Source organism: Babylonia areolata, chromosome 11 (assembly GCF_041734735.1).
Source record: "Babylonia areolata isolate BAREFJ2019XMU chromosome 11, ASM4173473v1, whole genome shotgun sequence".
NCBI classification, from domain to species: domain Eukaryota; kingdom Metazoa; phylum Mollusca; class Gastropoda; order Neogastropoda; family Buccinidae; genus Babylonia; species Babylonia areolata.
This window is the reverse complement of record NC_134886.1, coordinates 12,086,291-12,108,216: the sequence shown is the minus strand read 5'-3', so window position 1 is coordinate 12,108,216 and position 21,926 is coordinate 12,086,291. Positions and strand designations below refer to the sequence as shown.

Below are 21,926 nucleotides of genomic sequence, written 5' to 3'. Positions count from 1 at the left end.
TCCATATTATATATATAATTCATAACATACGTTATTCGTAGCACCTGCCGACTGCAATGAAATGATTATGAAATGATTTTTTTTCTCACAATTTCCTTTCCTTAGCTATTTAAAGAACGTTTTCGTTTTTGTTTGGTTGCTTTTAGTTTTTGTTTAGGGGAGCTGGTTTTCGATATTTATGTGATTTTCATTAATGTTTATCTTTGATAGTATCATGTGCATCTATATTTACAGTACTATGTTCATGATACAGTGTAGCTGTATAGTATACCAATTTCTCTCTCTCTCTCTCTCTCTCTCTCTCTCTCTCTATATATATATATATATATATATATATATATATATATATATATATATATATATTCTATCTATGCTTTTCGCTCACAACTAAAAACTCATCTTTTTAAAATGATACCTACTATGTCACTAGAGCTAAAGACATTAAACATTTCAGTGTTTTCACACACACACACACACACACACACACACACACACACACACACACACACACACACACTGGCGTTCTTCTTGCCCATTTCGTTCTGGTGATGTCAGTGTTAATGTCAGGGTGATCATTTTCCCCACTGTCCCGAGACAGTCGCCCATACCACCTGAGGTAGGAAATCACCTTATGTCACAATGTAACATGACATACAGACAAGAGAGGGACAGACAGAGAGACAAACAAGAAACTGACCCACGGCCATCCAGACGCAGAATCGGATCCAGGTGAGGGAGTCCAGTTTAAACATGAGGTAAATGTTCACAAGACAGGAAAAGGCCGGCACGAAGGGAACCAGGGGCACCTGGAAAACAATATACCAACAATCCATGTATGCCCGGGGCAACAAGCCAACAATTAATGTATGCCCAGGCCAACAATCCATGTATGCCCGGGGCAACAAGCCAACAATTAATGTATGACCAGGCCAACAATCCATGTATGCCCGGGGCAACAAGCCAACAATTAATGTATGCCCAGGCCAACAAGCCATGTATGCCCGGGCCAACAAGCCAACAATTAATGTATGCCCAGGCCAACAATCCATGTATGCCCGGGCCAACAAGCCAACAATTAATGTATGCCCAGGCCAACAATCCATGTATGCCCGGGCCAACAAGCTAACAATTAATGTATGCCCAGGCCAACAATCCATGTATGCCCGGGCCAACAAGCCAACAATTAATGTATGCCCAGGCCAACAATCCATGTATGCCATGCCCAGCATGCCAACAGTTCATGTATGCCCGAGCCAACAATTCATGTATGCCCGGGCCAACAATCCAAATATGCCCGGGCCAACAACCCAACAATTCATGTATGCCCGGGCCAACAATCCAAATATGCCCGGGCCAACAATCCATGTATGCCATGCCCAGCATGCCAACAATTCATGTATGCCCGGGCCAACAATCCAAATATGCCCGGGCCAACAACCCAACAATTCATGTATGCTCGGGTGCTGCTTTTGGTTGGGGCTCGAGCTCTCACAGGGCCGCGCGCTCTGAGAAGTGAAGGCGCTTGCGCCGCTGACGTTGGGACTGTTAAATTGATTTATACATAGTGTAAATTAATCTTGATGTATTCTGTGTAAACTCCTCAAGGCCTGACTAAGCGCGTTGGGTTACGCTGCTGGTCAGGCATCTGCTTGACAGATTTGGTGTAGCGTATATGGATTTGTCCGAACGCAGTGAAGCCTCCTTGAGCGACTAATACTGATACTGTGTAAACTGAATTATACACTGTGTAAATTCAACTTGTAGTCTTTGCAAACTGGTGGATACACTGTGTAAACTCATCTTGATGTAGTCTTTGCAAAACCAACGGATACACTGTGTAAACTCATCTTAATGTAGTCTTTGTAAACTGATGGATACACTGTGTAAACTCGTCTTAATGTAGTCTTTGTTAACTGGTTTATGTTCTGTGTAAATTCACCTTGATGTAGGCTTTGTAAATTTGTTTATCGATAGTGTAAATTCATCTAAGTTTTTGCTGGCTTGAAGGAGACAGTTTTGCCGGGGAAAATAGTTTTAAAAACCTGTTGCGTTCCAAACAAGTATGTGTTGGTTGGAGCTTTATTTTCATCACAACAAGAAACAAGGGCACACCACCAGCACACAGGCAAATAACAGATGTAAGAGAACACATCCAGCAACATCTGACAGATCCCGAGTGATGTTCAGCTTCTTTCCACTGACGAATGAACGAGGGATACTTATCATCATCATCATCATATCATCATCATCATCATCAAACAGCAGCGCATCGTTACCTGAAAGTTGAGCTTGATGTGATTCTGGGGCTGACGAGTTATGCAAAAGAGAAAGACGAGGACCAGAAGCCCCAAGGCCACCACCAAGAAGATGGCCCAGCTCTCTCCAGCCGTCACCTCATCCGCACAGAAAATCACAACTGCTGAGAACCCTGTGATGGCCAGACCTGAAAGAAGCAGCGTTTCAATGGAACACAATGTCTTCCAAAACAGCATTGTTTCCAGGATCAGTGATAGCACCTTTGTAAAGGCACACAGGCTAAATATGAGATTCGTCATTATCATTGATGCCTATGGTCTACATGTATACATGGTATCATACGATTACCTGCAACAGTTATTTGAAGAAAACTAAGTTGTGTCCGTGCCCTTTTTATATATACTATTTTCTTTTCTCAATTGCAAAAATACACACATAATTCATATCAAGACACTTTGCTAAAAAACAGAAAAATGTTATAATAACAATCATTTTCATCATCATCATCATCAGAAATTTGACACACATATACACACAAAACGAAGAGAGAGATAAACCATATTTTTGATTGGAGGAAGACACAAAAAGGTGTGTGTGTGTGTGGATTTCTTCTAAAAAGTTTTGCCAGAAGACAACACTTGCTGCAATGGGTTCTTTTTCTGGTTTATCGCCTGATCCAAATGACCAGACGCCCAGTTTGATTTTCCAGTCAAACCTGGGAGAAAGGGCGAGAGCAGGAATGGAACCCAAACCATCACGAACACTGTGTTGGCAGCTGAGCGTCTTGACCGTTTTGTCACCTTAATGACAACAATAACAACAACAACAATCATCATCATCATCATCATCATCATCATAAACTATATATTTTATTCATATTGCCCTTTTCCCTAACAACCAGACAGTTGAAAAACAAAAACAAAAGCACATTACAATGAGACAATAAAAACAGCACATTACAATACAGACGTGTGAAAATGATATGAATTAAAGATGTGATATCAACAAAATTGTGGAAAAGAATTACACACAACAATTTACAGGTAATAGCACAATCAGACCCGAAAAAAATATAGAACGACAACTAAATAACCGATTAGAAATGCATTACAAAACCCCCACATATAATCTAGTTAAATGTTAGAAGTTGAAGGTATAAAAGCAACAAGGTCGTACAAGAGAATTATTTTCAAAATATACTCAAAATACCATATTTAAACAAGCTTTTAAATCAATAGCTAAACAACTGGTAAGAAGTGCGTTTCATAAAACCCACTCGAAAACATGAAAATAGTGGCATAGAAACATAATATATAAAATTAGATAAAACATTTCTTTTCACCACAATTTTGGATATTTCATTTTCCTCCCCCTGCCCCTCGAATCATCCAAATTCGTGTTAAATCAAACCTTCACGCACAGAGACACAGACAGATAGACACACGCGCGCGCACACACACAAACTAGCCCTCCAAATGAACACTGTTCTACAGTCACACACAACAAACAATTAAACATACAAATCAACGCATAACCCGATAGATGCATGTCTATTTTATTCATTATTAAATTTCTAAATGTTTCGTTTAGAAATATCAAGTTTTGCTTTAATTAAAAGATGAGAGAGCGGAGGAATCATGCAGATGTTTGGGAAGAGAATTCCATGAGGTTGGAGCAACGTAGGAAAATGAACGTTTTCCATACCGGTCTAGTTTGATGTGTCGTGTCTGGCATCAGTGAAATTGAGGGTTCTAACGGGCTGATATGTAATCACAAGTGAAGGCTGTGTGGGCAGAATTTGAAATTGTGTAGCTGAAACTGTGCATTTGAAAACTGGATGTTAAAATCATCTAGTGAGTCAGTGTAAAAGTCTACCAGGTGTTAAAATCATACTGGTCAGTGTAACAGACAGTCTACAAGGTCCAGAACAAAGATAAGTGATTTTTCTGTGTATTTGGTTAATAATTTGTCATCGCGTTATTGTTTAATTTTTGAATTATTAGTAAATTATTGAGAGGGCTCAAAACTCAAAACATTACAGAAGGACCTGTAGTTTTCAGCAAAATACAATCTGCTACACAACAATACCCAGATACACCCTTCCACCAGCTAAGAGGAGACAACCTGACTAAAATCCCCAATCCCACGGCTTTCATACAGTACCAATGGGATGAATGGCTGTTGGGTTAAACAGTCACTAACTGTATGCAGTCTGGCCTTGGGGCAACACCAGGCTGACGGACTCCACATAGATGGACATTTATTGCCCTTCCCTGATAAGAGGCTCTGTCAGGGCGACCGAATATTTTCCCTCACAACATAGAGCACCCTTCTATGGATACTAACAAAAACCCTGTCTCGCGTGTACCTCGGGGATCAGCTGTATTGCACGAGACAAATTCAGATCCCCCAAACCCCCCAAAACAGGCGTGGCAAAAGAGGTGGGAAAAGATTGTGCTTGGGTAGCAGAATGACAAAAGCAGAGCGGCTGTCAAAGAAATTCTTTAGAATCGGCAGTTGGAATTGTTCCAGCGCAAGAATGAGAATCTCAACAACTGAGAAATTGGCATATGATTTTGACATTTTATGTCTCCAAGAGACTAGACAAGTGCAGACAGACCAATACAGTTTGAGAATTTCACAGTCTTTCAAAGGAATGAAGGAAGAGGAGTAGCAATCATACTGAACAAAAACCTAAAAAAAACAGCTTCCACCATAAATCTAGAGAAATGGTGTAGCAACTCATGTGAACTAGTGGGTGTGCGTCTTGAAAAAGCTGACGGAATTCACAAAAGCATCGTGCTCTTCAATGCCTATGTTCACCCAGGAACCTGCACAACAAAAGAGAATTGGGCCTTTTTAGAGGAAATAGAGAACGAATTTGGAGACTCAGTCATTATCTGTGGAGACCTTAATGCAAGATCGAAGTTATGGGACCAGCGGAACACCAACCCACAAGGACTCGCACTTGAAGGAATGATAGGGGAAATTCTTCTCATCCCCAACTCGCCTTGGAACAAGACAAGGTGACAGTGACAGTGGAAGAGCTCGGGTCCTTACTCTTGCGGATGATGGCCTGGTCTTCAAAACTTCGAAAGATGCTCAGGAAAGAACTAAAGCCGTCCAGAAACAACTAAACAATATTGCTCAATGGTGCAAAGATACAGGATCATCCATCAATGCAGCGAAAGCCCAAACGTCGACTACGGACTTGGACTAACAACACCATCTCAAAGCAACCTCCTAAAATTAGAAAGAGTTCAAAATGAAACTATGAGGCTGATCCTTGGAACAACAAAAGACACGCCCACGGAAACCATGCGATACCTGCTTGACCTTCCTTCAGTGCAGGCCAGAAACAAGTTAGAACAGGTTAAGACCTACTTCAAAGCATTAGAAAACCCTCAAAACCCGCTGCATGACGCAGTCAAAGAACCAAAAGGCAGCCGTCTAGGACGAGGAAGATTATAGATGGGGCAAGCAGAAGACACAATCCAGCTAGTATGCCGACTACAAGACCTGAAAGAAACAAAAGAATGGGAGAGAAAAAACCAAAACCTCAACCATCTATTCAACACAGCCATTTCACCCACTCTAGGAAGACATTGTCGGGAATGGCCAGAGGGCAAAACTGATGCGGAAGTGAAGCTACTCATAGAAGAAAACAGTAAAGAAGAGGACGTCATCATATACACAGATGGGTCAGTCACCAAAGACCAATCCGGTTGGGGATTCACTGCGAAACAAAATGGAAAAACAATTAGGGAAGAGAATGCTGCCTACAAAGTCACAACCTCCAGCCTAACGATGGAAGTTGAAGCTGTGACACATGCCCTCCAGTGGCTATCGTCTATCCATATGCCCAGAAACCAACATGCCATGACTCTAACCGACTCAGTGAACCTCATACAGAAAATTGAAAATGGAATGGGAAGCCCAGAGTGGCATAAGGCAATGCGCAACTTTCAGATTCAAAATCTTACATGGTCATACTGCCCGGGACATGCAGGTGTTAAGGGAAATGAGCGAGCTGACAGACTTGCTGGTAACGCAACAACAATGAGCGGCCTACATCTAGGACAATCGGAAATCCTCAGAAAAGTCAAAGAATATCAAAAAGAACAGGTACAAGGCCATCACACCATCGATCGCCTCAAAGAGATAAAGGCAGAGAGAGGGAGCGGCCGTAAGTCTAGCATGAAAGGTAGAGCACGATGCTTTGCAAATCAAACAAATATCGGCATCATTTCCAAACCAACATTGCGCAAATTTCTTCAAAACGGAACAGAGTCTCTGTGGGCTTTTCCAAATGCAATAGACTGAGCAACACACTAGACGCCATGCTCTTGGCATCAGAAATCTTTTCCCATCCCTCTTGCGGCCAATCAGTGGCAGCCTCTGTGCGTGTGTGTATGTGTGTGTTTGAGTGTATGTATGGGTCTATGTGTTTGTATGCGTTTGTGCATGCGCGAGGGTGTAAATGTACACAAGTGTCAGGAGAGTTCTGTGCACGTGCGTATGTGTGTGGGGGAGAGGGGGGAGGGGGTAGAGGATGAGGTATGTGTGTGTATGCATGCCTACACTGTGGGAGCAACGGAATATTGGAAGGTGCGGGTGTGTATATATATATCTTTGTATATATGTGTGTGGGGGTGGGGGATATGGGCGTATGTGTGTGTGCTTGTACAAGTAAGTGTGCCTCTGTGTGTGTGTGTGTGTGTGTGTGTGTGTGTGTGTGTGTGTGTGTGTGTGCCGTGGAAGCTGCGATACGTAGCCTAGAACTGAGTGTGTGGAGGGGGGTAGAGGGGGTGCAGGGTAAGGTGTGTGTGTGTGTGTGTGTGTCTTTGTGTGTGTGTGTGTGTGTGTGTGTTGGGGCTCATGTACGTTTATGTGTATTTGACTCTCCTTTCATATTTGTGAAACTGTATGTTTGGTGCATATCTGTTATGCATATGTGTGTGTATGTGTGAATGTGTGTCTGCTTTTTTGCTTTTTTTTAAATTTTTTTTTAAAATTTATTTGCTTATTTATCATCATTGTTGTCTGTTTTATTTATTTATTTATTTTATTCATTTATTTATATATCTATTTATTTATTTTATTTTCATTATTATTATTATTTTAATTATATTATTATTATTTATTTATTTATTAATCTATTTATTTATTTTATTTTATTTATTTTTTCTCAAGGCCTGACAGAGCGCGTTGGGTTACGCTGCTGGTCAGGCATCTGCTTGGCAGGTGTGGTGTAGCGTATATGGATTTGTCCGAACGCAGTGACGCCTCCTTGAGCTACTGAAACTGAAACTGGATTGGATAGATAATTCAGAGAGACATGTGGGAGCGGTGAAAACGATGCACTGATAATACAAAGCTGCAATCATGTATTCAATGCGGGCTCGGATAGGTAACCAGTGAAGTGGTTTCCGGAGAGGAGTGACATGTTCTCGCTTACCGTTTCGGAAAACAAACCGGACAGCATTGTTCTGAGCTCGCTGAAGTTGCTCAAGTTTGATATTTGGGAGGCCAGCCAACAAAGAGTTACAGTACTCCAATCGTGAGAGGACAAAGGACACGGGCACGGACATGGTTTGATTGCCTTTGACCATACTATCATTTGGCAAGGGTGACAATATATGAACAAAAGAACAACGGCCGTATACAGAGAAATTAACATACTACTAACAGTGGAAAAAAACCCACAAACAAACAAAAACAAAACATAAACGATGAATGTTAACATCTACAATCACATTAATACAGACAATGCAACTGTAACGTTACCTTCGGAATCATATTTACCAGGCACACATGCGTACACTTAAGATTCACTCAATTCACGTTCACACGCATTTGTATTGATTATTCAGGTTTTATGAGTGCCTAACACAAGGCAAATAAAAATCGTATAACACATCTCGACAATCCAACTTTCTACAAAATCATCCACATAAGTTGTGAAATTGACATCAGGGTGATGTTGTTGGGTTTTTTTGTTTGTGTATTGTTGTTGTTTGGTTGTTGTTGCTGCTGATGTTTTTTGGTGTGTTTGGTTGTTGTTGTTGTTGTTTTTTAACTATAAGGCTTCCGAAGTTAATTACTTTTTCCGACAATCCCAAGCTAAGGCGATAAATGTCGCTAGTGATCTTAGTATCATTTCGCCATCTATCGAAAGCAAACTGATCAGGTCCATTTTCTTTGAATTTTTTCCGTTGAAAATTACGCATTTCTTTCGAATTTTCTTCATAAGACTTACACACAAAAGGAAAGGAATTTCATCTTCAACAAAAGCACCACGCATAAGACAAGGGGGCCGCACGGACGTGTGAACAGAGAACCATTTTGGGGGGTTCGCATTTGGGCCTAAAGTTCTTAGTCTGAATAGAGTGAGCTGCTTCTGTGTCATTTATTAGTTATCATTTTAATGAATTTTTCCGTCTGGAACCAATTCCACTTTTTTACTCTTCAATGTGGGCATGCCAATCCCTTTTGTATGAATTGACTGATCTGTCTTTAAAATCTGCGATAAATATACGTTCATTGCCATCACCCTGACACATCAAGACAAACCCAAAGCCATTTGTGGTTAACATTCTTTACAAAAAAAAAAGCCCGGTTTTCTTTCCCAGAATCTAAGTGATTTAGCATAATTTCATAAGCTTGTCTGCTTATTCTAGTCAGTGGGAGAAATGTTACTATAAACCAGTATCTAATACATTCTTTTTGTTTTTATAGGTAGTAGGTATCGACCGCTTTCCCCGTATCACATCTTATTGGACGAATGCAATAGCACCCTAACAGTGACGCCTCCTTGAGGGACTGAAACTGAAACTGAAAACTGAATTTGTGAGTAAATAGTTTCCAGAATGTAAAAAATCGAAACAGTTAATTTTCTTAGAGATCTTGAAATCTCCATTACCCCTTTCTTTCCTTTTCTACCATTTTCCATCCATGCACTTCGAAGTCTCAACTTAGTTGTAAACGGAAGACACAAATATTTATAAGAATTTTCAAACTCATAGTCTTGATAAAAACATTTTTCGTGGATTGAAAGATGCCTTCCCTTTTGAAAAGCCATTACATTCGTTTTCCCTCCCTTTTGAAAAGCCATTATATTCATTTTGTCCACATTTACTGTCAAATCTAACCTATCAGCCTGGAACTTTAGTGCATCTAATTGATTTTGTAGCCCTGCAGCAGCATCTGAAAAAAGAATAAGTTATCAGCAAACAATAACAAAAATTCTTCAACAGCACCTGGAATTAACTGCCAAGTCTTCTCTTTCTTGACACCTCTATAACAAGTTCATTGACGAACAGTGAACTGACTTGCTGAATCCATCAATACGAAACGGCATCGTTACGACACCTATACTAGCTACGGCACCGAAACGAAATGTTTTGTTCCATGAAGCGATCCATGCCGTTTCGTCTGGGTTTCGTCTACGACCCAAGATTTTTTTTTTTTTTTTAATAATTTTTTTTCTTCATTTTTGTATTTCGAGACCTAAAAGCATTTAATACTAATCTTGAATCTACGCAAAGTAAATCTGATGATCATTATTTGGAAGATATAAAGTTTTCCTTACATATTCGTCCAATTAACTAATCAATTTATTGATTTATTCATTCATCTATTTATTTGTTACTTTATTCATTTGCTTTTCTGCTTGTTGTTTATTTGCTTCTTCATTCATTCACATGTTGACATTTTCTTTTCTTTTTTTAAATCCATTCATTTATCATTAACATCATAACAACTAGATCAGCGGTAAAGACGGAAAAAATGTTTGCCAAAATGATATATTTTCTCATGGCTTAATCCCGGTGTCACAAAAGCTGACCCTTCTTTCCCATCATCAAGAACAGACCCATCTGTAATTCTTTTTTCTTTGTGTGTGTGTGTGTGTGTGGATAATTTCTGAATCTACTTGACATGTGAAAGGATGCTTAACTTTTTACCAAATTAAGCGAATTTTTTTCTGCGGGCGCGCGCGTGCACGTGTGTGTATGTATGTTTGCAATGTTTGATCAACAAAAGATTCAGAAACGCCGACAGTTGCTGATATGCAATGAGCTTTGACTGGTTCAGCGCCGTATCAAAACACGGCAAAGGTGGGATCCCGCCGTACCGTTTCAATGCCGTTTCGTTTATTGTTTGTATGGGTTCATGAATTGGGGTTTCGTGTCGGTGCCTTTTCGGGGCCGTGTATATGGAATTCCAGCCTAGCGCCTAAGACTGCTGTCAAGGATTACTCCAAGATCACATAATTTTTTAGAGATCTGAAGCCTCCGAGTTTAAGAGATGGTGTTTTAGGGACAGGTTTTAATTTTGAAGATGTTCCTGCTTGCTATATCTCACTTTTATAGTCATTCGTTTTAAGTTTGTTGTGTCACTTCAGAGTTCTACATTATGGACTAGTTCTCGGAAGTGAATAGGACTGGATGATTCATGGAGTTCAGTATCATCTGCAAACATGTAGTAAAATAAATCACTTTGTTTAAATGCATAAAGCAGTGACTTAAATAATAATAATAACAACAACAACAACAATAATAATAATAATTAAATGATGATGATGATGATGATGATGATGATGTACATTTATGTAGTGCCCTTTCTCTCTAAGAGCTCAGAGTGCTTTACATGAAAGAAAATATTACAAATTACATAAATCATTCATGACCACTCTTTCTCAACCCCACCCCCACCTTCTCCCTCTCTTACTCTTCATGCATCCAAAGTGAACTGACACGGATGGTATTGGAGAAGAAGGAAGCTGAAAGCACTTATAGATAGATTTTTATTAATGACTTTTTAGTGAAGAGCAAAAAGCAGAGATAGAATCATATGCACGGATATGATGAGGGAGGTTGTTTCAGATGAGGAGCAGCAAAGAGGAAAGAACGTTCACCACGTGACAGGTTCTTGTACTGACACGAGGAAGTTTGAAAAGGTAACAGTAAGAGGAAGAGTGGATATTTCTTGAAGGAGTGTAAATATTGAAAAGGTCAGAAATATAGGTAGGTCCTGCGGAGTGGAAAGCACAATAGCAGAGACACGCAACTTTGTATTTAAGTCTGGCTTCAATGGGGAGCCAATGTAGTGTGCGGATGTAGGGAGAAATGTGATCAGTACGTGAGACTCTGAGAGTCAGATGGGGAACATTGTTTTAAAGTTTTTGAATTCGCTGAAGAAGATTATGTGGACAGCCTATGAGCAGAGAATTACATAATTATGTACATTGTAAAGAGAACGTGTCCAAGGACTGAACCCTAAGGCACAACTTTTTCTCGAATTACTTGGACGATTTGCGATTTACAGTCACAGTCACAGTTTGTGAGCGACAATCAAGATATCAACGGAATCATTCTAGTGCTTTTCAGGGAACACCAAAACGTTTGTGCAGTCTGTAAAACAGAATGGTGTGATCTAGCGTATCAAATGCTTTTGAAATATCTAACAGCGTCGGTATAAAAATTGAATCACTGTCGCGTGTGATAAGTATATTATGCTATTAAATGTGTTTCCTAAAGGTGAAGGATAATGCGTACTAAATATGTAAGATTGCCAAAGAAATCATAGAAGATGTTATATGATTTGAATATTAGAGACAAAATGAACTGGGTGTCAAAATTGGGTACAACTGCATGAAATGAGATTTGCATACGCATGTTGAATCAAGGATTGGAGGATATAAACGAATTTATATGTGCATTCCGTTCGAGATAACTGAATACTCTTGACAAGAATAGTCATATCATATTCAATGTAGTGCTTGGTTTTATTTTTACAGACAAGTTAATCTGACACACTTTGTTCCTGTTTCTCTATTTATGAGCACGGACAAACATCTTAACTTCGTAACGGCAAGGTTTAGATTTGGATTTTCTTTCCTGTTTGTGAATCATTTTCGCTATAGATAGCATAATGATAATGACCGTCTTTGCCCTTTGTGTACAGGTGCAAAAGAGAAGGAAGTCCACTCCGTATTTTGCTGTTCTGTGTAAAATGAACTTAGAAACAGGTTGATTTATTCAAACAATAATAGGCAAACCTCCCTGTTAATATTATCTATGTTATCATTCACTAAGAAATCCGATATCAAGCAATTAGAACTCTATTCATACAAACCTTTCAAAATTGGAAGCACAGTGCGAAGTTGCATGATTGTGTGCTTGTTCGAGAATAAGAAATGCATCATTCATTTATACATCTGAACTGATTATTTACACCACCCCTTTACGAGGGGTCATAGCCTATATTGAATAAAACATCCGTGTTAGTGTCCGTGCCTGTGTACGTGTCTGTCGGTAGCGGGTATACGGGAGGGAGAGGGTGTGTTGTTAAAAGATTTAGAGTGCTATCTGGAAAAAATGACAGATGTGCTCTAATCAAAACAAATTATGTGGAGCAGGTGCGCTTGGCAAACAAAACCGACTTGTTAGGAAAATCACCTTATTTCTTATCAAAACATTTCATCTGTCATCGGCACTGGTTTGTCTTTTCCTAAAACAAATCAAGTAGAAAAAATGAGAGAGAAAGAAGACAAGGAGGGACAGACAAGCAACAATGATTATGATAATGATGGTGACGTCTGCGAATACGAAGACGATGTATCTTTTTTTTAATGACAGAAAAAGCTGCATCAAACGCTATTCACGCTTTCTTTCAATCGCAAGCTTTCTTGCATCAATGGTGTTGAGAAAAAAGACCTGCTTCATGGGAAACAGAATGTCCTGCACACATCTAAGGCACAGGCCTGCGCCATACACAGGACAGACGACGGTACATAATCAGTCTCATCATCCATGAAGACGAACCATACACAGGACAGACAACGGTACATAATCAGTCTCATCATCCATGAAGACGAACCATACACAGGACAGACAACGGTACATAATCAGTCTCATCATCCATGGAGACGAACCATACACAGGACAGACAACGGTACATAATCAGCCCCGACATCCATGAAGATGAATTATTCCGCTGGCATATCTACCTTCGATGGTATGTGTCCACTTTCAGCAACGTGCAGAAAATATTTACTGTTTCAAGGTACATTTTCCCACGCCGCTCATTCCGAGTCCCCCAAACAGCCACACCCGGGGTCGCCTGTCGCAATCCCAGCGACGGCAGTCCACAATGAACCATTGATGTTAGATTACCAGGAAGCCAAACACCACAGGAGACGCTGCACTGCTGCTGAGTCAGTTCGGTGATGTTCACTCGAGCCGGATCTGATTTAAAGTACCCAGGTAGCCACCAACTAACCCCCCCCCCACACACACACACACACACCCCACCCCCCATGTCCTCCCGCCCCCTTAGTCCACGTTTTCTCGCCATCCCGAGCCTCCTCTCACAGCGAGAAATCGTAGGGGGCGCCACCTTCCTTTCTCTCAATTTTCGACAGAGCATAGAATTGTTATGAAGCATGGTCGTTCCCCTGCCACGCTCTCTCTCTCTTTCTCTCTCTCTCTCTCTCTCTCTCTCTCTCTCTCGCGCGCAAGCGCGTCTGTGTGTGTGTGTGTGTGTGTGTGTGTGTGTGTGTTGGTAGGTTTTGTTGTATTTATTTATTTATTATTATTAGGCCCATCACTCCCCCTGGAGCATAGGCCGCCGACAACAGTCCGCCAGAGTCCTCTGTCCTGGGCTGTTCTCTCCAGCTGTCTCCAGGTATATCCCATCCTCTTGGTTTCTGCCTCTAGGTCACGTCGTCAGGTGTTTCTTGGCCTTCCTCTTTTTCGTTTTCCTTGGGGGTTCCATGATAGTGCCTGCCTTGTGATGTTGCTGGCTGGCTTCCTCAGGGTGTGCCCGATCCATCCCCATCTCCTGCGCCGGATTTCATCCTCGGCTGGCAGCTGGTTGGTACGTTGCCACAGGTCTGCGTTGCTGATGGTGTCGGGCCAGTGGATCTGGAGAATTCTTCTCAGGCAGCTGTTGATTAAGGTCTGCACTTTCTTGATGGTGGTCTTTGTTGTCCTCCATGTCTCCGCTCCATACAGTAGGACTGACTTGACGTTGGAGTTGAACAGCCTGATCTTTGTGCGAGTCGACACCACCTTGGAGCTCCAGATGTTCTTCAGCTGCAAGTACGCTGCCCTCGCCTTGCCAATTCTTGCTCTGACGTCTGCGTCTGTGCCGCCCTGTGTGTTGATGATGCTACCCAGGTACGTGAATGCCTCCACTTCTTCCAGCTCATTCCCGTTTAGTGTGACTGGGTCCTCACTCGCTGCGTTGATCTTGAGAATCTTGGTTTTGCCTTCATGGATCTTGAGGCCAACTTGTAATGAGGTGGCTGCTAGTTCTGTAGTCTTGTCCTGCATTTGTTGGCGGCTGTGGGAAAGCAGGGCCAGGTCGTCTGCAAAGTCGAGATCATCTAGTTGGTCCCACAGTGTCCACTGGATTCCATTTCTTCTGTATGCTGTTGATGTCTTCATGGTCCAATCGATCGTCAGGAGGAAGAGGAAAGGCGACAGGAGACAGCCTTGTCTGACTCCGGTCTTCACCTCGAAGCTGTTTGTAAGTTGTCCTCCATGGACCACCCGGGAGGTCATTCTTTCGTAGGAGTTCTTGATCAAGTTGACTAGTTTGGTTGGCACTCCATAGTGGCGAAGCAGTTTCCAGAGGGTGTTGCGGTCCACACTGTCGAATGCTTTCTCATAATCAACAAAGTTGATGTATAAAGACGAGTTCCACTCTAAAGATTGCTCAACGATGATGCGCAAGGTGGCAATCTGATCTACGCATGATCTGTTCTGGCGGAAGCCGGCCTGCTGGTCTCGGAGGAGAGGGTCGACTGCACTTTTCATTCTCTCGAGGAGGATCCTGTTAAAGACTTTTCCTGGCACTGACAGAAGCGTTATCCCTCTATAGTTGGCACAGTTGCTGAGGTCTCCTTTCTTGGGTAGCTTGATGAGGTAGCCCTCCTTCCAGTCTGATGGTACTTCCTGCTCTTCCCAAATCTTCTCAAAGAGAGGGTACAGCATCTCTACCGTGGTCTCCAGATCTGCCTTGAGTGCTTCTGCTGGGATGTTGTCCGGTCCTGCTGCCTTGCCATTCCTTAGCATTTTGATGGCTTTCCTGATCTCCTCCCTGGTTGGTTGCTCACAGTTGATGTCTAGGTCTCTATCAGCAGGGTCGATGTCCGGGGGGTTTGAAGGGACGGGTCTGTTCAGGAGTTCTTCAAAGTGTTCTGCCCATCTGTTCAGTTGTCCCTCTGTTCCCAGGATGGTGTTTCCTTTCTTGTCTTTGACTGGTCGCTCAGGCCTGCTGTACTTCCCTGAGAGTTTCTTAGTGGTGTCATACAGCAGCTTCATGTTGTTACTGGCTGCTGCTTCCTCGGCTTCCTCTGCCAGGCTGTCGATGTACTTCCGCTTGTCTGTTCTTGCGCTCCTCTTGACTTCTCTGTTGGCTTCTGTGAAGTCTGCCTGTGCCTTGGCCTTTGCTGCTCTTGTCCGGCTGTTGTTTACTGCTGCTTTCTTCTGCTTTCTCTTCTCGATCTTGCCCAGTGTGACTGCCGATATCCATTCCTTCTGTTGGTGTCTCTTGGGGCCCACTACTTGACGTCAGTGTCTCTTTCACTTTCTGCCACTGGCTCTCGATGTCAGTCTCTTCTTCAAGCAGTTCTTGTAGTACTTGGTACTTGTTGGTGAGGGACAGCTTGAATTCTTCGTTTATCTTTGTGTCTTTCAGCAGGCTGATGTTGTACTTCTGCCTCTTTGTTGTTGCTTCCATCCAGTTCTTCTTCAGCTTTAGCTTCAGCCTGGCTAACAAAAGGTGGTGGTCAGATGCAACGTCTGCTCCTCTTTTCACCCTTACATCCTGTAGAGATCTCCTGAATTTCTTGGCCATGCAGATATGGTCGATCTGGTTCTCAGTCACATGATTTGGAGATACCCAGGTGGCCTTGTGTACTCTTTTGTGGGGGAAAATGCTGCCACCGATTACCAGATTGTTGATAGCACAGAAGTCTGCAAATCTCTCGCCATTCTCGTTCATCTCTCCTAATCCGTGTCTTCCCATCACTTCCTCACATCCCGTGTTGTCTTGTCCGATCTTGGCATTGAAGTCACCCATGAGGATGTTTATATCTTTTTCTGGGTACTTGGCGATGACGTTCAGCAGTCTGTCGTAGAATTGATCTTTGGCTTCTTCATCGCCGTCATTGGTTGGCGCATAACACTGGATGATGTTCATCTTGATCTTCTTCTTCTTAGTCCTGAAGGATGCTGCGATGATTCTTGATCCGTGTGCTTCCCATCCTATCAGGGCTCGCTGCGCAGGTCTTGACAACATGAGCGCTACGCCTTCTGTGTGTGGAGCGTTGTCTTCTTCGTGGCCAGAATAAAGCAACATCTCTCCAGTGAGCAGTCTCCTTTGTCCTGACTGTGTCCAACGGGTCTCACTGATTCCAAGCAGTGTGAGGTTGTAGCTTTTCATCTCTGCTGCTACTTGTGTTGTTTTTCCGGTCTCATACATGGTCCTCACATTCCATGTTCCGACGTTGATGGTCCTGGTCGATAAAAGGGGGGTCGGCCTTGTGGCTTCCGTAGACTCACGGCTTTCACCACACGGCGTCATACATCCTCTTGGTGAGGACCCTTCCTCTCCCAGGGCAGTAATTGTTTTTCATTTTTGTCTCTGCTTAAGAAAAATCGGTACACTAAAACTGACCGATGAACACGTGAACAAGCGTGAAACGAAAGAACGTTCTTAATACACGTGGCAGAAAAATCATATCACAACAAACATCAGATTTTGATTTGGTCCCGTTTTCACGCAACCCAATCAGAGACAGACATTGTGAATCTTGGTGTGTGTGTATGTGTTTGGTTTTAGCGCGCGCGGTTGGGTTGTGTGTGTGTGTGTGTGTGTGTGTGTGTGTGTGTGTGTGTGTGTGTGTGTGTGTGTGTGTTTTGCGTAATTTTACATTATTTTTTGTTGTTTCCTGTAAATCCGATGTGTAATTTGAGGTTGGTGCATTGCAGTGACATGTCTCACGTGAAATGCAGTAATTAGGTGCAAGTTTAAGTGTCATCACCGTTAACATTTTCCCTGATGCCATCATCATTATCAATGATCGTGTCGTCGTCCCTTCCCCCTCCCTCCCTCCCTCCCTCTCTCTCTCTCGCATATTTAAACTGCTATGAAAAGACAAAAAAACCAAACCTGATGAAAACTGAAAAGCACGGCAGGGGAACGACCAAGCTTTCTCGCAATCCCACATCTCTCGTATGTGTCCCCGAATGGAGACCGCCACCACATCTCTCCAACCACAGTCCCCCATGAATCCTCCCACACCGACAACTTTCACTGGACTCTACCCAGCATGAAAGTCAAGTGGGATTGAAGCTAAGGTCATTATGAGAGCAGGGCATGAAAGGCCACAGAATTTTGAACAATTTTTTTTGTCTATATTGATGACGAATGAGGATGAGGACGGTGATGCTACTATGAAGGTCCATTATAGGTTTGGAACAACATGACAAGGCTGCACTCTATGTTTCCTTTCATAATGATATCCCGGCGTCAACCAGGCCCGAGCAATACAAACACTTGCAGTGCTGATCAGGAAATTTGAGCAACACACCCAAAGACGCATCCGTGAAGTGTATGATACTCGACTGTGTATTCCCAGTCTTCCCATTTTAGCCCATCGCACCTTACGCCTCCGCTGGGAATCGAACCCACGTCCTCCCAGCCGTCAGTCCGCGACGCTAACCGCTTGGCCACTGGTAGCAGTGTCCCCAGTGACTGTCTATTATGCATGATTATCATTATTAGCACGTGGATCGCATCAATTGTTCGTGATATCGTGTTTCTGAGAGGCGGTGAAAGATGACACTACATTTTACCCAGAAAATGATTTGTGCATAAGCCACATCACTAAGCGCATACTGTCCACAAACGACAAATGTTCTTGACTTAAGGTACACAATCGGTCAAAATGGGATTTTTTTTAAACATTTTTATTCAAATGTTTCATTTTTATACATAACAACAGATACAAATACAATTTTCCGTTTTGAAGGTAGGAACATTGGTGATAACATATTGGTATGTAAATAGATATATGTATATACCCGAAACTTCCTTGAATAATGAAAGTTGAATCCTTTCACACTTATTATTTAAAGCGCAGCCGACAGCTAAGCAGTTATCAGGGCTGTCATGACGAGACAAGCGCTGCACAACATCCAAACCCGCAACACCAACTAATCTGTGTGCCATACCTGAAACACGAAACAAACAACATTCAATCCACGACAAATTCAATGATACCGCAGTTTGAGTTGAAGTTTCAAAAAGTCTTGAAGATATGCGGCTGGTTACATCACTGTGACACCACATGTGCGGAAAAAGAGGTGGCAGATGCATGAATTCAACGTGGAGGGCAGGCCTTGACTGTCTGCCAGGAGCAACAGGAGAGGGGAGGGCCAAACAGTTCACTTGGAAATGTTCACTATGTGTTGGGGACTCCGAGAAATGTATCAGTATGGATTAGAGGGCAGCCAGCTCCATTTGTTTACCCACAAATGTTCACAGAACGCAGAAATGAAACTATTTGAAAGATATTTTATCATACCTTAAGAGACATTTACTCACCATAGTAATACCCACACATATTCCTTGGTAATGACTAGTCAACAACAGTTAATAGTAAAGCAAACTGTTAGAAATGAAAAACCCATAATAGCACAAGACAACGTCAACAACAAAAGATCAAACCAACATAGCTTGCCGAAAAAATAAAAGACAAAACCACAAAGACTGGTTATCGTACCAACATACAGCGAATATATGCCGACATGGTTCAATGCCTGTTAACCTGAATATATATTAAATAAACTGAAGACGAAGAAGAACATTCATTCATAGCTAATATACCGTCTCCCTGCCTGATATCCAAGGTACTATGTATTCATGGTACTAAAAGTTATGATAATACATTTACCTTTCGTCATTGAATTACGTAATGTCATCATCGAATGTGCCCATTATAGAAAGACACTTACAGTGTGGTAAACCGTCTTGAGAAAGGAAAAGCCGCAATGTGTGTGTGTGTGTGGGTGTGTGTGTGTGTGTGCCCCAGAATTTGGGCAGTTTGCCCTCCGTACTTTGATGATGATGAATGATGATGGGAGTGATGAAGATGCTACTATAGGTATCCATTTAGGTTTGGGACTACTTGACATTATATCCCGGCATCAACCAGACAACTGCAATGATGATCAGTAGATCTGAGCAACCCTCGACTGTATGGCCCCATCTGAGCCCATAGTACGACTCTAAGTAGTAGCCAGCCAAGGCCCGAAAAAAGCCTGCCACTGAACCCGCGTCCTCCCAGTCGTTAGTCGCGACGCTAACCACTTTGCCAAAGGAAACTGATATGATCCGAAACGACACATCGTGAACAATGTGCCCTTGTCGCGACAAATAAATATCATTCTGGTTCTGGGGAAAAAAGTTCACTTGCTTAATCCATTTTGTTGTAAATTGTTCCACAAAGTCTTTGGTTAAGGCTCGATCTGAGGCCTACCCGAGAGGTGGGTAGTGGGCCCACTATCACCTAAGGCAGATATGCGCTGAATCTAATAATTATAAAGGAATAAGCTGTTGCTTTGGAAAACTGGTCGCAAATATTCCAACCAGATTTATTTAAACGAACAATATACTTTCGGGAAGTAATGCAGGGTTTTAGGCAACATCATTTTTTTCCTTTTGTCTTGGAGGTCTTTAAACATCTATCATATAAATAAACGAAACTTAATCTGTGCGGTTACTGATCTTGATAAGGCTTTTATTGCCGTTTGTAGACGGACTATGGATTAAACTTTTGCAAGATACACGGGACAAAGTTCTTCATGCAATTGCCAACATGCATGATAGAATTGAGTCGTGTCTTTTTCTCAATGAGAAGAAATCTACTTTCACTTTCTCCTGATCCATGAATGATATAATTATCTAAGTTAACTGGTTCTTTTTATATGTAAATGACACATTTCTATTGGTGGGTTCAAAAGACAAATTTCAAAGAGTTCTGGGTGTTTGTTGTTTATTGTTTTGTTGTTTTGTGTAATGAATGCTGCCAGGTGACGAGTAGAAAAGCTACGTGAATACAGACAAACGAAAACAAATTTCAAATCCAATACGAAATAAAATCTAAGATTCTAAATCAGTTTAGGAAGCAAACATATTAGTATTGTGGATTATTTCGAATATTTAAGGATATAGGTAACTTATCGCCAAAATAGCAAATTCTTTATAAAAAAAAAAAAAAAAACCTAAAAAAAAACAAACTATGATAATAAAATAAAATAACAACAGTGTGTCAACAATCGCAACAGGCAATATTTTCTTTTGATTTATAGAATTCAAAATCTATTCTAGAATGCCACACTTCAATAGTATCAATCAATTGTTGTTCTATTTTTATCAATCGGTTGTAAAACATGTGGTTATGAAAATATTAATGTCCTGAAGAAGTCGCATTGGAAAAAATCTAAGCATTTGTTTCGATTGAAAAGAAATACGATGAAACCAGAATATGCTCGCTTTCATTCCTAACAATAAGATTTGTCTGATGAGTCAGAAAAAGTCCTAAGATATGCAGTTTTTATATTATGTGTACACAGAAGAAATTTGTGGGTCGGAATAAATAATCTTCACCGATTTGTTTTCTTGAAACGCGATTTGATTGTGTTTGGGACTCAAAGACTTTCAAATATATGTTTTCCATGTCGCAATGTCATATACGACTTTGAAAGACAGAAATTGTAAAACGTTGTAGATGGAAGCATTTCATCAAAATAAAGAATGAAAGGATTAAATGTATCATTCATAAGTCACTAAGAAAGGGAATTTTAAAAAGAGAAAAATATATGTCAACTGTCCAGAGCAAACATAATTTCGTTAAGATGTAAAACATCGCTGTTCTCCAATTGAAACAAGGTGGGAGAATGAAATTATGTAAGAGTAATATCGTATTTATATTTCAAAAAATTAAAAAGTTATATGAACACTGATGACGGTCAATTTCATTATATTGTGGAGTGTCTTACTTTTTCTGGTATTCGTTAAAAAGATTGGCCCATGAAATATTTATGCCGAGTCTGTAATTTTGTTACTTCGTTTCTGCAGGCAAACGTTTTCTATGAAACCTGCACTTAAACGCAGATAAAGGAATGTTCACGCTTTACTGGTGCAAATGCTGTGATAAATCTAGTTTTGTCTCTGATAGTGTTGTGTTGTTGTTTTTTTTAAATCATCCATGTCCAAGCAGAGATAAAAAGATAATCATATTCATGGGATATTGAACTATTATTTATTGCGCGCGAGAATGTGTTTATGTGCGAAAGGGTGAGTATCCCTTTTCTTTGTTGAACATGAAAAAAATAGCCAGTTATTCCCTTTTGTTATCCAACCCTTACAAAGAAAAAAGCTGCTCACATCGGGACAGGAACAACGTATCAAAAGTCTCCACCAATTAACAGTTTTTAAGTGAACAGAAATGTGTGAACGAATAACTAAACCGAAAATGACAACATTTCCAATGTAATATCTTGAAGAGGACGGGTCAACGAATGACTACACTGACAACGTCCAGACTCCATCATGGCAGCATGGCTCCCACAAGGTTGGGAACGATCAGAGCG

The 21,926-nt window shown here is 41.4% G+C and overlaps 1 protein-coding gene across 1 annotated transcript in view; it reads right to left on the bottom strand.

The window, feature by feature from the left end:
• The window catches only part of LOC143287296 (cationic amino acid transporter 3-like), a 63,341-nt gene that overhangs the window by 1,555 nt on the left and 39,860 nt on the right, over positions 1–21,926 (bottom strand). Inside the window, exons 13-14 of the mRNA XM_076595243.1 lie at positions 2,277–2,443; positions 698–806 (exon numbers count right to left, since the gene is read on the bottom strand). Coding sequence (XP_076451358.1) covers positions 698–806; positions 2,277–2,443 — 276 coding nt within the window. The remainder of the gene's footprint in view (positions 1–697; positions 807–2,276; positions 2,444–21,926) is intronic.